Source organism: Bubalus kerabau, chromosome X (assembly GCF_029407905.1).
Source record: "Bubalus kerabau isolate K-KA32 ecotype Philippines breed swamp buffalo chromosome X, PCC_UOA_SB_1v2, whole genome shotgun sequence".
NCBI classification, from domain to species: domain Eukaryota; kingdom Metazoa; phylum Chordata; class Mammalia; order Artiodactyla; family Bovidae; genus Bubalus; species Bubalus kerabau.
In genome coordinates, this window is record NC_073647.1 from 164606748 (window position 1) to 164625923 (window position 19176).

A 19176-nucleotide genomic window follows, 5' to 3' on the forward strand; every position below is an offset into this window, starting at 1 on the left:
GCCTTGGGACGTCTGAGAAGCTTCTGCCTCCTCCGTCAGCAACTGTCCCCTCACCTTGCCTTCAACCCACGTCCCTCATTGCCACTCGCGCATGAGCTGGTTGTAAATACCTACGTGAGTTTCCCGGGACGGCCGTAAGAAGTGCCCAGAGACCAGGACATCTGTCCTCCCCCAGCCCTGGAGACCAGACATCTGAGGTCAGGTGTCCCAGGGCTGAGCTCCCTGCAGAGGCTCCAGGGGAGGGTCCTTCCTGCCTCTTCCAGCTTCTGGGGGCTCCGGGCGTCCGCGTCCATCCCTGGGCTGGTGGCCGCCTCCCTCCCGTCTCTGCCTCCGCCTCCACGTGGCTTCTCCTCTGTGTCCATGTCTCTCCTCTTCCCTGTCTTATAAGGACCGTGTCACTGGGGTTTAGGGCCACCCCCATCCAGGAGGATCCTCATCTCAGACCCTTCACTGCATCACCTCTGCAAACACCTTATTTCCTAAAGTCCTGTTTACAAACTCTGGGTGAGGAGACACATTGAACCCAGTACAACACTCAGGAAAGAATTAACTGCAAGAAAACAACACCCTCCCACATTTCCCCACCCATCCTGCATCACAGTTCTAGGTTTAAATGCCCGGGTGCTCAGTCGTGTCCAACTCTTTCATGACCCCATGGACTGTAGCCCCACCAGGCTCCTCTGTCCATGGGGATTCTCCAGGCAAGAATACTGGAGTGGGTAGCCATTTCTGTCTCTAGGGGATCTTCCCGCCTCGGGGATCGAACCTGCGTCTCTTGCGTCCTCTGCCCTGGCAGGTGGATTCTTTACCACTGAGCCCCCTGGAAGCTCCATCTTAAGGGGGTGTATTTGGACGGTCCAGAAAGCCACGCTGAACGCCCACTGGCTCCGTCTCCTCAGCCCGCCAAGACCCACGTGTTTCCCTGCGGACACAGTGTTCCAGACACCCACCTTCATGGAAGCTGATGCGCTCATCCTCCAAGGCTGAGAAATGTCTCTTGGCCATCTGCACCACTCCTGGGATGTCGTACACGATGACCCGACATCCCGGGTACAGGGACACGCACGCCTTGGCCAGAGCCCCAGAACCTCCTGCAAGAGAACGTGGGCTCTGACAGCCCCCAGGCCTGGGCGGTACCCACAGTCTGGTCTCCATGGTGACAGGCTCACGTACAAAGCCCTGTATCTAAGGCAACTTCCTGGCTGGACCAACCTACACATCCACCCTCCATGTAGACTCTGACCTGACGGCTTCCCCTCGTCCGCCTGAGAACAGACAGCGGCCAGGCAGAGGAAGCCCCTGGGCAGATGCCACGGGAAGACGTGCCCATGTCTCCCTGTGGGAGACATTTCCAGGGGACACCCGGGTGAGACATGGAGACCTCCCTCCAGATGCCAGCAGCGTGAACATCTCAGAGTCAAGGAATCTGCTTTTATAAAATAACCTCAACCTAAAGGTCCATCAACAGAGCTATGGATGGAGAAGATGTTGTACACATATACAGTGGAATATTACGCAGCCGTGAAAAAGAACAAAGTGATGCCATTGCCATGATGCGGATGGACCTAGAGATGATCGTACCAAGTGACGTTCATCAGAGAGAGAGAGAGACAAATACCACGTGATGTCACTCATTCGTGGAACCCAAAATGTGATACAAATGAACTCACGCGCAAAACAGAAATAGACTCTCAGACACGGGAAACAAACACACCAAAGGGGAAGGAGGGGAGGGAGAAAAGAGGAGACTGGGACGGACATGGCAGGCTGCTATAAATCACTCTGATACTTGACAAGTTTCTAGTGTGCAGCGCAGGGAATTGTACTCAATATATGTGCCTGTGCTAAGTCACATCAGCTGCGTTCAACTCTGTGTGACCCCGTGGACCGTAGCCCCCCAGGCTCCTCTGTCCATGGGAGTCTCCAGTCAAGAATACTGGAGTGGGTTGCCATGCCCTTCTCCAGGGGATCTTCCCGACCCAGGAATCGAACCCAGGAGTCCTGCATTGCAGGCAGATTCCTTACCATCTGAGCCACCAGGGAAGCCCTAGGGTCTACAAACAGAGTTCCAAACGCAGCTCCAGGGTCCGGGGCGGACACTCACCCCCCAGGTCGCAGATGAGCGGGAAGGGGGACAGGTCGAAGGCCGCGAGCACCGTCGCCCCCTCCAGCCTCCACACATCCTGCAGACCCTGCATGAACTGCAGCCTTTCGTCCTCGGACCTGGAACACGACGAGATGAGCCCATGAGAACCGTGCGAAGTCTGCTGGGTATCACCCTGAGCAACGACCCGGGGGCCCCCGAGCTGAGCAAAGACCCGGGTCCACCACCCACCGGGGTGGAGCGCCAGGCCACCCAGTGAGCTGTGCAATGCGGGAGGCTGGAGGCCGGGGGGTGGGGGGTGTCCACACAGGCTGGGGGAGGGGGCTGGGCATGACGGGGATTCAGGGAGGTGGAGACAAGTGGAGGGGGAGCTGGGTCCCGGGAGGAGGAGGGAGGAGGCTCTAAGGAGGGGACAGAGGTGAGAAGGAGCCAACGACGCTGCAGGGTGGGCAGAAGAGTGGGGCGGTGAGGGTCTCCTGGGGGCCGCCTCTCGTCTCTCAGCCTCTGCAGAGGCTGGTCTGTGGTTTTGGACTCAGTGGGGAGGTAGGGAGGCAGGGAAGAATACACGGGGTGCAGAGCCGGCCCCGGGTCTCAGGACCCTCAGCAGTGGCCACCCTCCCCCCTTAATCGCTGGTGCATTTCCTGCCCGAGCCTGGGAGCAGCCCCACACACCGCAGACGCTCATGAAGCCACCCGCACCGTCTGACACGTCGTCACGGAGTCAGCAGCACGGTCTGCAGAGCCCAGGCTTGTCTCTTTCCACAGCCCCCCCCCCCCAAAGAAAAAGCATTTCCCCGCTCATTCTGGACAGATCAAACGAGTCCCTAACTTTTCTACTGCAATATTACTCAGCCAAGAAAAAGACCAGATTAATGCCATTGATAGCAGCCTGGATGGACCGAGTGACTCTTATGCTAAGGAAAGGAACTCAGAGAGAGCAAGACAGATCCTATACCACCGACAGGCATGTACTAGAAACTTACGCAAATCAACCATTTTAGCAACACACGCTCACAGACTTAGAAAGCGTTAGTCGCTCAGTCCTGTCTGCCTCTTTGCAACGCCACGGACTGTAGCCCGCCAGGCTCCTCTGTCCATGAGGTTCTCCAGGCAAGAGCACTGGAGTGGGTTGCCATGCCCTCCTCCAGGGGATCTTCACGACCCAGAGTTTGAACACAGATCTCCACCATTGCACGTGGATTCTTTACAGTCTGAGCCAACAGGAAAGACGTAAACTCTGAAAACCAAGTAATGATTATCAAGAATTTAGGAAAAAAAGTTAGGGAGAAAGGAAAAATTGAGCTGGCTAATAACAAATGCCATTTGGGCGAGCATCCTCGAGCGCTCCAGTCGTGTCCAAGTCTTTGTGACCCGATGGACCATTGCCCACCAGGCGGCTGTATCCATGGCATTTTCCCAGGCATGAACATATACGTCACAGGTGATGAAATTGGACCTGTTGAGTAGCATGGGGCAGTCTAGGGAACACACGGGAGTCACCTTATATGGGGGAAAGAACCGAAAAGAGAATATACCCGTGGCTGTGTCTCACTGAACCAACTTCCTGTACGCTTGGAACAAACCTATCGCTGATCCTCAACTCTGCTCCAATGTAAAGAAACAAGCAAAGAACAAACGGAAACAAGCAAAAGCGTTGCATGGAGTAATGCTGCCCCCTGGTGGCCATGTTTGGTAACAGCGACTATAAAAACTGGGTTGACGGGCGCTTAATATTCATTCCCAAGCTCTGCAGGGCTCCAAGTACTTCTGCCCTCCTAGGAGTCTCCTAGGGGTGATCGGCGAACAAGAACTCAAAACTGGGCAGATGACCACGAAGCCAATGTCAGCAGGTACCTTTAACTTGCACTCGTTGAAAACATATCACATAAAATGATCTCAACACAGTCAAACATTAGGGAAGGGAACAACAGACGGGTTCCAAACAGGAAAAGGAGTCCGCCAAGGCTCTATATGGTCACCCTGCTTATTTAACTTCTATGCAGAGTACATCATGAGAAACGCTGGGCTGGAGGAAGCACAGGCTGGAATCAAGATTGCCGGGAGAAATATCAATGACCTCAGATATGCAGATGACACCACCCTTATGGCAGAACGTGAAGAGGAACTCAAAAGCCTCTTGATTAAAGTGAAAGAGGAGAGTGAAAACGTTGGCTTAAAAGGTCAACGTTCAGAAAACCAAGATCATGCCATCCGGTCCAATCACTACATGGCAAATAGATGGGGAAACAGTGGCTGACTATTTTTCTGAGCTCCAAAATCACTGCACATGGTGATTGCAGCCATGAAATTAAAAGACGCTTACTCCTTGGAAGGAAAGTTATGATCAACCTAGACAGCATATTAGAAAGCAGAAACATTACTTTGTCAACAAAGGTCCATCTAGTCAAGGCTATGGTTTTCCCTGTGGTCATGTATGGATGTGAGAGTTGGGCTGTGAAGAAAGCTGAGCACCGAAGAGTTGATGCTTTTGAACTGTGCTGTTGGAGAAGACTCTTGAGAGTCCCTTGGACTGCAAGGAGATCCAACCAGTCCATGCTGAAGGAGATCAGCCCTGGGTGTTCATTGGAAGGACTGCTGCTGAAGGTGAAAGTCCAATACTTTGGCCACATCATGCGAAGAGTTGACTCATTGGAAAAGATCCTGATGCTGGGAGGGATTGGGGGCAGGAGGAGAAGGGGACGACAGAGGATGAGATGGCTGGATGGCATCACCGACTCGATGGACGTGAGTTTGAGTGAATTCCGGGAGTTGGTGATAGACAGGGAGGGCTGGCGTGCTGCGGTTCATGGGGTCGCAAAGGGTCGTATACCTGGAGAAAACCATAATTTGAAAAGATACACACACCTCGATGATCATAGCAACACTCGTCACGATGTTCAAGACGTGGAAGCAACCAAGCTGTCCATCGACAGAGGCACAGATGAGCAAGGCGTGGAATATGACTCAGATGAGGAAGCCGTGGTATCCACACACTGCGGAATATGACTCAGCCGCAAAAGGAGAAAGAGACCAGGTGTACTTAGCATAACAGAACCACTTTCCTGGGGTGAAGAACGCGCATCAGGGATTATTAGCGAGAGGCAAACCAGATTTCAATGCAGAATCACTTGGCACCGGTCAGAATGGCCGCTGTAAACAACTCCACAAACACTCTGTGCTGAAGAGTCTGTGGAGGAAACAGAATTCTCCTCCTACCACCGGGGAACGCAAATGGTGCCAACCTCTATGGACAACAGTGTGGATGCTCCTCAGACAATTAAAAGAGAGAGAGAGAGACGAGGCAATTAGAACAGTCCGTAACACCACACACAACAAGAATCTGCAAATAGCCTAAGACCTAGATGGAAGGACAGGCTCTATGAAATTCTTAGGGGAAATACACGCGGGACACATTTTGACATCCACCCCTTGGAATAATGGGGCTTCCCTGGTAACTCAGCTGCTAAAGAATCCCGCAATGCGGGAGACCCCTGGTTCAACTCCTGGGTTGGGAAGATCCCCTGAAGAAGGGAGAGGCTACCCACCTCCAGTATTGGGCTTCCCTGATAGCTCAGCTGGTAAAGAATCCACCGGCAATGTGGGAGAGCTGGGTTCCATCCCTGGGTTGGGAAGATCCCCTGCAGGAGGGAAAGGCCACCCACTCCAGTATTCTGGCCTGGAGGATTCCATGGACTGTATAGTCCACGGGGCCGCAGACAGTCAGACACGACTGAGTGATTTTCACTTAGAAGAATGAAAACTAAACCCAAAATCAAAACAGGACCTAATTAACCTTAAAAGCATTTCCAGAGCCAGGACATCCTCAAGGAAAGAGAAATCCCTAAAACTGGGGATGGGGAATCATTTTCAAACAAAGATACCTGCCAGAAATTCATCTCCAGAACATACAAACAGCTCCTGCACCTCAATGTCAAAAACACAACCAACCCATGAAAAAAAAAGGGAGGCCAAAAATGGAAATGCATATTTCTTCCAATAAACTATAGAGGTTGCATTAGATTCATGAAAAGTGCTCAGCACCAGGAATTATAAGGGAGAGGCAGATCAAATTCCAGCGAGGTATCGCCTCACATAGCTGAGAATGGTCATGGTCAAACCCTCTACCCACATCCAGTGCCGCAGATGCTGTGGAAGAGCAGGAGACCCTCCTCCTGGGATGCTGGGAATCCAAACAGGTGACGGGCGTCATGGGGGACAGCGTAGGGGGCGCCTGAAACAATGAAAGCCGGAACGAAATGGGAATATTCCCCAAGACCGCACACAAAGACGCACTTCAGGAAAGACCGAGATCTAAATCAGAGGACACAGACTGTGAGCTTCTGGAGGAAAATACAGTTAGGACAGCCTTGCCATCCACTCAGAGTAGTGAAATATACACCAAAAGTAAGAAAACAGGATCTGCTGCTGCTGCTAAGTCGCTTCAGTCGTGTCCGACTCTGTGCGACCCCAGAGACGGCAGCCCACCAGGCTCCCCCGTCCCTGGGATTCTCCAGGCAAGAGCACTGGAGTGGGTTGCCATTTCCTTCTCCAATGCATGAAAGTGAAACGTGAAAGTGAAGTCGCTCGGTAGTGTCCGACTCTGAACGACCCCATGGACTGCAGCCCACCAGGCTCCTCCGTCCAGGGGATTTTCCAGGCAAGAGTAGTGGAGTGGGGTGCCATCGCCTTCTCCGAAACAGGATCTACTCAACCGCAAAAGAATCTGCACAGCACAGGGAATCCCACATGAACAGATAACGCTCAGAATGGCAAACAATCTTTGCAAACCAAGATACCCACAGAGAACTCGTGTCCGAAACACAGAAACAGCTTGTGCGGCTCCGTGTAAAAAACACACACACACACACACACACAAAAAGAAATAAAGGGGACATAGATTGAAATGGGTATGTCTTCCGAGAACGCAGAGAGATTGCATTAGGGACATGAAAATGTGCTGAGCTTCACTGCTTATTAGAGAGAGGCCACTTAAAATTCTGGTGAGGTATCTTATCACCGTACACCTTGCCTATCTTGTGAGACCGGCATCTCACAAAATCTCCAAAATAAACGCTGAAGAGGGTGTGGAGGGGAGAGAGCCTCCCTGCACTGTTGCTGGGAGTGGGAAACGGTCCACGCACGAGGGAGCAGAGTATGTGGGTCCTTCAGAAAACAAGACAGAGAAGCATCTTAGGACACGCTCGCCCCGACCACGGGCACAGAGCCAGAGAAGCCCCAGGGTTTCCAAAACATAAGTATACTCGGGAGATCACAGCCGCGCCAGGAAAATAACCAGGACACAGAGACAGCCTGAGTGTTCAGGGACAGGTGAACGGGTAAAGAAGAGGACCTCACAGACACGACGAACCATCAACTCAGCCACGAACGAGCAGGAGAGAATGCCATGTCCAGCCTGAGAGAAGGAAGCAGAGATGATCAGACCTAGAGAAGCCAGGCAGACAGGGCGAAGGAGACCACTTGTGGCTGGAATCTAATAACGGATACAAATGAACTGCTTTACCCAATAGAAACAGACGTTGGAACAGAGAAAAGAAACTTACGCTTATAAAAACAAAAAAGTTAGTGATGAGGGATCCATTAAGAGTTTGTTAATAAGACACACATTTGTTCATGCTGAGTGGCTCAGTCGTGTCCGACTCTCCGCGACTCCATGGACTGTAGCCCAGCAGGCTCCTCTGTCTGTGGGATTCTCCAGACAAGGATACTGGAGTGAGTTGCCATGCCCTCCTCCAGGGGATCTCCCAACCCAGGGATCGAACCCTCATCTCCTGCATTGCAGGCAGATTCTTTATCCACCAAGGCACAGATTATAATATAATATAATCAAACAGATGATCCAAAATGACCTACTGAATAGCAAAACAGCGTCTACTGAACACACTCTAACCACCTGTATGGCGGAAAAATAAAGAAGAGATAAACATCTACGTATAAGGAAATCCAAGTTCCTGTACCCTTGAAACAAATACAATATCGGAGGAATGAAGCGTCCTCCAGTGTAAATTAACATTTCTTCTACAAAAAGGAGTTAAAAAAAAAATAGTTTATGGAGAAATGCTGGCACCTCGTGGCTGGGCTTTGTAACAACACGTATAAAAGCTGCGTTTGCTGTCGTTAAATTGAGGCAGGAGGAGAAGCGGGCGACAGAGGGTGAGATGGTTGGAGGCATCACCGACTCCATGGGCATGAATCTGAGCAAGCTCTTGGAGATGGTGGTGGACAGGGACGCCTGGCGTGCTGCAGTCCATGGGGTGGCAGAGAGTCAGACGCGACTGAGCGACTTTCACTTCACAACCCTCTTGAACAATCGTGAAGAGGTTCATGTGGATCCACCACACAGAAAATGAACAATGAACCAAAAATAAGGAAAAAAGCATGTGGGCACAGACCTTAAATGCATTTTGACAACGGACAACATCGAAAACGGTACAGAAAGAGACTCTCAGAATGGAAAAGAAATTTTTTCTAACCAAGATACCCACAAGAAATTCACCTGCGATTGCTACAAACAACGCACACGTCTCCATATCAGAACCACAAAACATCAGAGATAAAAAGGCTCCAAAGATAAAAACACATAGTCCTTCCAAGAAGGCATACAGAGTGCCATTCCACTCACGAAAGGTCGCTAGGCATCACTAATTATTAGAAGGTACTCAAAGAGAATGAGGTATCTCCTCACACCGGTCAGCATGACCATCATCAAGACATTCTACCAAGAATACGTGCTAACAAAGGGCGGAGAAAAAAAGGAAATCCTGCAACACTAGGGAACTGAATCAGGGCAGGAACTGTGGAAAACAGCATGGAGCGTCCTTAGAACACTAACCATCCAGAAAACGTACAACCCATCAGTCCCACCTGTGGGCTTAGATCCAGAGAAACATCGAGATTCGAAATGACACACACACCCCTGTCTTCAGGACGGCGTGATTTACAAAGGCCACGAAAGCGAATCGACCGAAACGTCTGTCGACGGGAAAATGAAGACAGAGTGGGGCCCACCTCTCCCCTGGAGCACGACTCAGCCACACAGAGGACAGAATAAGGCCACGGAGAGCGGCATGCCCCGACCGAGTGACCGTCACACTCGGGGAGGGAAGGAAGTCAGAGACGGGGAGACAGAGGTCCTGAGACATCACGGACACCTGGATTGTAGATACTCATGCGGACGACCTAATTACACAACAGAGACAGACTCTGAAACTGAGAGAAATTACCTATAAGTGTCTCACACACACACACACACACACACACACACACACACACACACAAGCTGTAATGGGGATGGGGTTGTTTAAGAGTTTGGAATGGACATATTCCAGTTCCCATATACGATGTGATGATCAAAAACACCTGCTGAACACCACAGCGAACTCTAATGAACAGATGCTAATTACCTAGACAGGAAAGAGAGCCCGAGACAGAATGGACAGATGTCTGTGTGTAAATGAATCAAGTTCCCGCACCCCTGAAACTAACGCAACGCGGGAAGCAGCCGTGCTCCACCGTAACACACGGGCTTCCCTGGCGGCTCAGGCGGTAGAGAATCCGCCTGCTGTGCGGAGACCCACAAGGCTCAATCCCGGGGCCAGGAAGACCCCAGAAGACCCGCGTTCCATCCCTGGGTCATGGAAAGATCCCCTGGAGAAGTGATTGGCAACCCACTCCAGTATACTTGCCTGGGAAATCCCATGGACAGAGGAGCCTAGACTCTTGAGAGTCCCTTGGACTGCAAGGAGATCCAACCAGTCCATCCTAAAGGAGATCAGTCCTGAGTGTTCATTGGAAGGGCTGATGCTAAAGCTGAAACTCCAGTACTTTGGCCACCTCATGCAAAGAGTTGACTCATTGGAAAAGACCCTGATGCTGGGAGGGATTCGGGGCAGGAGGAGAAGGGGACAACAGAGGATGAGATGGTTGAATGGCATCACCGACTGGATGGACATGGGTTTGGGTGGACTCCGGGAGTTGGTGATAGACAGGGAGGCTTGGTGTGCTGCAGTTCATGGGGTCGCAGAGTCAGACACGACCGAGTGACTGAGCTGAACTATATATATTAGTATAATGAATAATCAACAAAAAGAAGAAAACAGGACCTCATCTACCTGAAGAGCATTTGCTCAACAAAGAAAGCCCTGAACAAAAGAAACAGATAGTGTTCAGACTGCAAAAAAAAAAATATTTGCAAATGAAGACACTCACAAGAAATTCAACTCCAAAACTTATGAGGAGCTCATGCATTTCAATATGACAAACACAGACAACGCAAGAAGAAAAAATATATATATATATATGCCAAAGATCAAAATGGATATCTCGTCCAAGGAGGCATACAGGTTGGCATCAGGTCCATAAAAAGATGCTCAGCATCAGTAATTATTAGAGAGAAGCAAATCAAAAGTACAATGATGTATCCCTTCGAACAGGTCAAAATGGGCATGTTTGGGAAGATCTACAAAGATTAAGTGCTGCAAAGGGCAGATGAAAAGCGGAAACCTCCTGCACTCTTGGTGGGAAGCTAAACTGGTGCAGCAAACGTGGAAAACGGCATGGAGGTTCCTTACAAAACTTCAGCATCCAGAAACCGTACAATCCAGTAATCCCACCTCTGGGCTCAGATCCAGAAAAAAAGTCATGTTTCAAAATAACACACACTTTCCTGTTTTCAGGGCAGCACGATGCACATTGGCCAAGACACCGAATCCGCCGAAACGTCCCTTGACAGGAAAACGAAGGCAGATCTCTCTGTGCAGGAACACGGCTCACCCGCAGAGCGGAGCGGAATAAGGCCGCTGCCAGCAGCCTGGGTGGACCGAGTGACTCCTGTACCAAGTGACTGAAGTCAGAGAAAGACAGATATCATACAACCATGACGGGGGCCTCTGGGTGTTCATGCAAACGAACTAATTTACACAACAGAGCCAGACTCTGAAACGGAGTAAAGAAACTTATGTGTGAAAGTTGCTCAGTCGTGTCCTACTCTTTGTGACCCCATCGACTATACAGTCCATGGGATTCTCCAGGGCAGAATACTGGAGTGGGTGGCCTTTCCCTTCTCCAGGGGATCTTCCCGACCCAGGGATCAAACCCAGGTCTCCCAACATTGCAGGTGGATTCTTTACCAGCTGAGCCACCAGGGAAGCCCAAGATTACTGGAGTGGGTAGCTTGACCCTTCCAGGGGAATCTTACCAACCCAGGAATCGAACCGGGGTCTGCTGCATCGCAGGCAGATTCTTTACCAGCTGAGCTACCAGTGAAGGTCAAAGGAAGTTATGACTATCCAAAAAAAAAAAAATGTTATGAGAATGTGACAAATGAAGGGTTAGGAATGAACATGTACACACTCATATATACAGAATTGATGATCAAAAAGTCTGTGCTGAATTGCACAGGGAAGTCTACTGAGCATGATGTAACTACCTCTGTGAGAAAAACAACCCAAAAAAGAATAAACCTCTATGTATAACTGAATCAAACTCTGGAATACCTTAAAACACACACACACACACACACACACACACACCAGGTGGAAACTCAACTCTGCTGCTGCTGCTAAGTCGCTTCAGTCGTGTCCAACTCTGTGCGACCCCATAGACAGCAGCCCACCAGGCTCCCCTGTCCCTGGGATTGTCCCGGCAAGAACACTGGAGTGGGTTGCCATTTCCTTCTCCAATGCATGAAAGTGAAAAGTGAAAGTGAAGTCGCTCAGTCATGTCTGACTCTTAGCGACCCCATGGACTGTAGCCTTCCAGGCTCCTCCTTCCATGGGGTTTTCCAGGCAAGAGGACTGGAGTGGGGTTCTGAGTATTAGGGAAACGCAAATCAAACCTACAACAGGTGTATCATCTCTCACCGGTCAGAACTGCCATTATCAAAAACTCTGCAAACATTAAGTGTTGGAGAGCTCGTGGAGAAAAAGGAGCCCTCTGCAGTTTTGGTGGGAATGTGTACTTGTCCAGGTATTATGGAAAACGGTATGGAATGTTCTTTAAAAACTAGAGAGAGAGCTATCGTACGATCCTGTGGTCCCGCCGCTGGGGTATACACCTGGAGAAAATCGTAATTAGAAAAGACACGCACCCGCCAGGACTCATCACAACGCTATTCATAACAGCAAAGACATGGAAGCAACCTCAATGTCCATCAACAGAGGAATGGAGAAAGAAGATGTGGTACATATATAGGGTGGGATATTAGTCAGTTGTTACAAAATGAAATCATGTGTATATTTGCATAACCGAATCCCTTCACTGTAGAGCGGAAATTAATGGAACACTGTAAATCCACACAACTGCTGTAACATTTCAAGCAACCTAGATGCCCATAGACAGACAAATGAATAAAGAATCTGTGGTACATATATGCAATGGAATATTACTCCGCCACGAAAAGGAAGGCCTTTGAGTCACTTTTAATGAGGTTGAGGAACCTGGAGCCTGTTACACGGAGGGAAGCAAGTCAGAAAAACAAATATCGTATACTGAGACATACTTATGGAATCTAGAAAGATGGTAGTCATGAACACATTTGCAGGGAATCACCAGAGAAGGCAATGGCACCCCACTCCAGTACTCTTGCGTAGAACATCCCATGGATGGAGTAGCCTGGAAGGTTGCAGTCCATGGGGTCGCGAACAGTCGGACACGACTGAGTGACCTCACTTTCACTTCTCACTTTCATGCATTGGAGAAGGAAATGGCAACCCACTCCAGAGTTCTTGCGTGGAGAGTCCCAGGGACGGGGCAGCCTGGTGGGCTGCCGTCTATGGGGTCGCACAGAGTCAGACACGACTGAAGCGACTTAGCAGCAGCAGCAGCAGCAGTGGAGATGGAGACATAACAGACTTACGGACCCGGGGAGGTAGGGAGGAGGAGAAGGTGGGAGGTACGGAGAGAGGAACTCGGAAACCTCAGTCACCAAGTGTGACGCAGATAGCCGATGGGAATCTGCGGGATGACTCAGGGAGCTCAAACCGGGGCTCTGGGACAACCTAGGGGGGTGGGAGGTGGGAGGGAGGTTCAAGAGGGACGGGACACAGGTCAACCGATGGCTGATGCATGCGGATGTCTGGCAGAAACCCACACAATCCTGCAAAGGGATTATCCTTCAATGAGAAATACACAAATGCAACTCTCAAGCAGGACGCTATCGGCGTGGGTGGGAGGCGTCACCTGTAGATGGCAGAGAAGAGCTCCTCGGACGGGATCCCGAAGGCTTTCGGATACTGGTTCCTCCCTTCCCTGAAAACGAGGAGGAGACCGTCACTGAGGCCCCGAGAAGTCACTGCACTCCGTTCATACGGCCCTGCGCTCACAGACCTTACCCTGGCACCACAGAGGGCCTCTGCCGGAAACGAGTAACCCAAGACTACTCAGGAATCGTTTTCCAGTTTGCAGTTCCGTTCAGTCCACTCGCTCGGTCGTGTCCGACTCTTTGCGACCCCACGGACTGCAGCACGCCAGGCCTCCCTGTCCATCACCAACTCCCGGAGCTTGCTCAAACCCATGTCCATGGAGTCGGTGATGCCATCCAACCAGCTCATCCTCTGTCGCCCCCTTCTCCTCCCGCCTTCAATCCTGCCCAGCATCCGGGTCTTTGCCAGTGGGTCAGTTTTTGACATCAAATGGCCAAAGTGTTAGAGCTTCAGCATCAGTCCTTCCAGTGACTGTTTCCTTTATTTCTATTATTACTCCGTCAGCCCCACCTCACACCATCAGGCATTAGATCCTGGAGTTTGGAGACCCGTGCGCCAAGAAATCTAGATCCGGGAGTTTGGAGACGCGCGCGCTAAGAAGCCTAACACGTTGCTTCCTGGGACGGCCGGCAGCCAGCCCGCAGGCCGCCCTGGGGACTCGGGGGCGCGGCTGACACGCACCTGACTGCCTCCGCCAGGTAGCGCCAGCACACGTAAGCGGTCCTGCCCGCGTACAGAAGCATGTCCCGCTGGGACCTGGGGCTGCCTCTCACCACGTAGGTGCTGGCGAGCTCCGTGTTTGCATACACAGCTGAAAAAAAACAGAAGGGGGGGTGGGGATAAACTCAGACACCCAGGCATCGCCAAGATGCCAACAAGGACGCTGGCAACCTCCTGGCTGGAGACGTGATTCTCGCCTGGGACGGTCGGAACCCCGACAGCTGGACCCTCGTTCCGAAGGACCGGCTGGCCTGTGGTGCAGGGGCTGCGTGTCCTGCCTGCTGCCTTCAGCCCTCGTAAATCCCACGGGAAGATCCGATGTAGCAAACGGAAAGGGCCAGCGAGCCCCAGGGTTGTTCAATCCCTCAGTCGCCTCCGACTTTTTGCGACCCCATAGACTGCATGTAATACATGTCCGCAGGGCTCCAATCCTTGGGCCACCTGCTGCAAAGAACTGACTCCTTGGAAAAGACCCTGATGCTGGGAAAGATTAAGGGTGGGAGGAGAAGGGGACGACAGACGATGAGATGGCTGGATGGCATCACCGACTCGATAGACATGAGTTGGAGCAAACTCTAGGAGATAGAGAAGGACAGGGAAGCCTGGAGTGCTGCAGTCTATGGGGTCGCAAAGAGTTGGACACGACGGAGCGACTGACTGAACTGAATTCACTCACTGTTTCTGCCCAATCTGTACCTGCTGAATGCTTGCGGGGCTCCAAGGGGTCCCCAGGGCGACAGCGTTGCAGCCGGAGGTCCTGTAACCTGGTCTCTGAGCCGAGCGTCCCAGCATCTCCGGCCTGGCAGCTTAGCCCACATCCCGACGTGCCTACCAGAGAGTCTGCAGGTACAGCACGCTCCTCCCGCCCCCAAGAGCTTCCCCTTGAACGTCCGCCATCCTCCGCAGGTGTGTCCTGGCCGGACCGCAGCCCGCACTGGGGGTTCGAGGTCAGCACGGCCAGTGGGGGAAAGGGACGGGGCTGCAAAGCTTACTCACAGGGTGTGACTGCTTGATTCCCAAGCCTGCAGCCATCTGAGTACCATTAACCCCCAAACAACATCCTCCTGTTCAAGTTAACTCACTTTCTGTTTGCATCCCATAAATCCAACGGGGACGCAAGTCCTTGCTTCAAGGAGAAAGCCCCATCACCCACCCCTACCTTTGTCCACCCACCCACCCCTATTCTGCCAGGCAGTGGTCCCTACACTTTGCAATTTCACATAGTCTCAAGATTCTAAAAAAAAAAAAAAAATCTGAGTGACTGAGATAGGGCTTACAATTTTTAATTCTGCAAAGAAGGGGCATTGAAAGTAAAAACTGGCAAGGACCATCTTCTGTAAGAGGAAAGCCGCTTCAATACCAAAACAAGAATATGATCTTAACACAAAGGGCAACCCTTGAAAAGAAGCAGTTTAGCATGATGGAAAAATTACTCCCGTGTAACTTTTCGGTCACATTTCTGTCTTGTTCCTTGGATATTTCATCAGGGTTTCAGTGCAAACACCAGCCTCTGGAAACTTCCTGATCCACAGTCAGCAAATGACAACCCGAGTTTGGTACCCGGTTTTGGCCATCTGTTTTTGCCAATAAAGCTTTATTGGAACCTTGTTCCGTCAACCTGTTGTGCTAAAAAGCTTTATTGTAACTCTGTTTCACCGCCTGTCTGTTCTATAAAGCTTTATTGGAACCCTGTTCCACCATCTGTCTATCAATAAATCTTTATTGGAACCCTGTTCCACCACCTGTCTGGTCAATAAACCTTTATAGGAACTCTGTTCCACCACTTCTCTGGCCAATAAGGCTTTATTGTCAGCCTGTTCCACCACCTGTGTTGACAATAAAGCTTTATTGGAATCTTGTTCCATCACCTGTGTTGACAATAAAGCTTTATTGGAACCTTGTTCCACCACCTGTCTGGCTAATAAAGCTTTATTGGTACCATGTTCTACCACCTGCCTGGCCAATAAAGCTTTATTGGAACCCTGTTCCAACACCTGTTTGGTCAATAAACCTTTACTGGATCTTTGTTCCGCCACCTGTCTGGCCAATAAAGTTTTATTAGGATCAGCCCTGCCCGTCTGTCTGTCTCCAGCAGCTCTGATGCTCCAAAGGCAGAGATGAGTGTCATCTGCAGAGACCTCGTGGCCAGCCTACCAGGCTGAGAAGACTTACTCTGTGGCTCTTTCCAGAAAAATAAAATAGGAAACTGTGCTGAGAGTGCGCCTTTAAAACGCCTTCTTCCAAACAGCCAGGGTGCTTACCTTTTCCTCCCCGCACATCGGCTTGCAGCAGCTTCAGGGACACACAGGTGTCCAGCAGCAGCTCTGTCCCCCGGGGGCTGGAGCCCAGACGTGAAGACACTGCCGCTGAGTCCAGGGGCTCCGGGGCCTCTGCCAGGAGCTCAAACACCCCCAGCTCACAGGCAGCAAAGAGAACCTCGGGGCAATGAAGACAGAGTCAGCTTTAGTTCTCAGAAGACTCACACTCTTCAGGAGGGTGAGTCAGACAGAGAAGGGAAAATATCATACGACATCCCTTACATGTGGGATCTGTAAAGAAATGACACAAACCAACTTACAGAATAGAAAGAGACTCACAGACTTAGAAAATGAACTTATGGTTGGTGCAGAAAGGATGGTCAGGGAGTCTGGGATGGACATGGACTCACTGCTGTATTTAACATGGAGAACCAGCAAGGACCTGCTGGACAGCACAGGGAGCTCTGCTCAATCCTCTGTAATAACCTTATGGTCACCAGGGGGAATGATGGGGGCAGGGATACTCAGGGAGTCTGGGATGGACATGGACACACTGCTGTATTTAACATGGAGAACCAGCAAGGACCTGCTGTCCGGCACAGGGAGCTCTGCTCAGTGTCGTGCGGCAGCCTGGATGGGAGGGGAGCTGGGGGAGAAGGGATGCATGGGTGCGTATAGTTGCCCCTTTGCTGTCCACCTGAAACCATCACAGCATTGTTCATTGGCTATGCTAAGTCGCTTCAGTCGTGTCCGACTCTGTGTGACCCCATGGACTGCAGCCTACCAGGCTCCCCTGTCCCTGGGATTCTCCAGGCAAGAACACTGGAGTGGGGTGCCATTGCCTTCTCCGGTTCATTGGCTATACCCCAGTATAAAATTAAATGTTTACATTAAAAAGGCCGTATCCATTCCTGTTCTGTTAAGACTGTATTAACTCTTATTCTGTTAAGATTGTATCTACTCTTCTTAAGGTTCTATTAGTTGTTATCCTTAATAGGTCGCTCAAAGTCCTACTATATTAAGATTGTATTAAGCTTTATCCTCTTAAGATGGTATCGGCTCTTGCAGTGAGCTCAATATTAACTCTAATTATATTAAGTTGTAATGACTCTTGTTCTATTGAGATGTCATGAACAGTCCATTAAGAGTGCATTCAGATTTTTTTCTATTAGGATTTTATTGACTCTCCTTGTTCGAAGGTCGTATTCAGCCGTGTTCTATTAACATGGAATCAGTTCTCACCCTGTTAAAGTTGTGTTGATTCTTGTTCAGTGAGGTTGGCATGATCTCTTACCCTGCTATGATTATACCAGCGCCTATATTCAGGTTTTATTCACTCCCTATTCCTGGGTTTCAGCAGACAAGCGCATCTGGGGTTTCCCTGGTGGCTCAGACAGGAAAGAATCTGCCTGACAATGCAGGAGACCCGAGTTTGATCCCTGGGTCGGGAAGATCCCCTGGAGGAGAAAAATGGTAACTCACTCCAGCATTCTTGCCTGCAGAATCCTATGGACAGAGGAGCCTGGAGGGCTACAGTCCATGGGGTTGCAGAGTCAGACACGACTAAGTGACTAACACGTACCCTGCAATGATTGTATAAGCCCTGTGCTCGGGTTTCATTCACTCTCTATGTAAAAACATTTCATGAACTCCTATTCCAAGTGGTTGTAGTACATTTTCTTGCCTTAACGTTGGGTGCACTCTTATTCTATTGAGGTATTATAAACGCTCACGCCATCTAGGTTGCATTCAGGTTTTTTTCTATTCGTATTTTATTAGCTCTCCTGTACGCAGGTTGTCTTCAGTCATATTCTATTAAGATGGTTTCAGCTCTTGTTCTGTTAACGGGGTATTGACTCTCATTCTGTAAGGCTGGAGTACGTTTTATTCTCTGAAAGTTGGGTGCGCTCTCGTTCTATCGAGGTTTTATCAATTTCCCCCTGAGGTTGCATTAAGTTTTATCCAATTAATATAGCATTGGCTTTTCTACTGAGGTTGTATTAACTCTAATTTTAGTAAAGTTGCAATCCCTCTTGTCTGAGATGTTTTGAACCCATCCTACTAAGGTTGTATTCATATTTTATTCTATTGAGTTTTAAAATTATTTTTATTTATATTCATTAGTCTCCACCAGGTCTTAGTCGTGGCATGTGGGGTCTAGCTCCCTGACCGGGGGTTGAACCCAGGGCCCCTGCGTTGGGAACTCAAGAGTCTTAGTCACTGGGCCCTCAGGGACGTCCTTCTACTGAGTTTTACTCAGTCTCCCATTGCACTCAGGTTGTATTTACATTTATTCTCTTAACACTGGATTCACTCTCGTTCTATTGAAATATTTAAGGTTACTTTTACAGCAGCAGCTTACAATGTTGTGTTAGTCTCTGCTGGGCAGCAAAGGCAATCAGCCATCGTTTATACATATATCCCCTCTTATTCTGGATTTCCTTCCCATGTAGGTCAGCACAGAACTTTGAGTGGAGTTCCCTGAGCTGTACAGCAGGTTCTCATTCGTCCTGTTTTATACACACGATCAACAGTGTATATGTCTCAATCCCAGCCTCCCAACCCATCCACGATTTTATTAAGTCTGTTGTTGCTGAGGTCCTGTTAAGTTTTATCCTCAATGCCGGATTCACCTTTGTTCTATTGAGATGTTATTTCTTAATACTCGGTTTATATTAAGTTTTATTCTAGTAAGATTGTTTGCACTCTTGTTTCACTAACACAGTGAAAACAGGGTTAGTCAGTCATGTCTGACTCATTTTTGACCCCATGGGCTGTAGCCCCCCAGGCCCCTCTGCCCACGGGATTCTCCAGGCAAGAATCCTGGAGTGGGTTGCCATTTCCTCCTCCAGGGGGTCTTCCCGACCCAGGGGTG

The 19176-nt window shown here is 50.1% G+C and overlaps 1 protein-coding gene across 8 annotated transcripts in view; it reads right to left on the reverse strand.

Annotated features, from left to right (window-relative positions):
• ASMT (acetylserotonin O-methyltransferase) overlaps positions 1-19176 on the reverse strand; it is a 57321-nt gene that overhangs the window by 35948 nt on the left and 2197 nt on the right. For 6 of the 8 annotated variants that reach the window (XM_055563071.1, XM_055563074.1, XM_055563078.1 and 3 more), the window contains 5 exons: positions 16305-16479; positions 14005-14134; positions 13301-13369; positions 2105-2223; positions 951-1091 (listed from right to left, as the gene is read on the reverse strand). In XM_055563071.1, the coding sequence (XP_055419046.1) occupies positions 951-1091; positions 2105-2223; positions 13301-13369; positions 14005-14134; positions 16305-16479 (634 nt within the window). Of the gene's footprint in view, positions 1-950; positions 1092-2104; positions 2224-13300; positions 13370-14004; positions 14135-15320; positions 15750-16304; positions 16480-19176 lie in introns of those variants that run through there. The other 2 variants (XM_055563076.1, XM_055563077.1) reach the window with 2 other exon arrangements.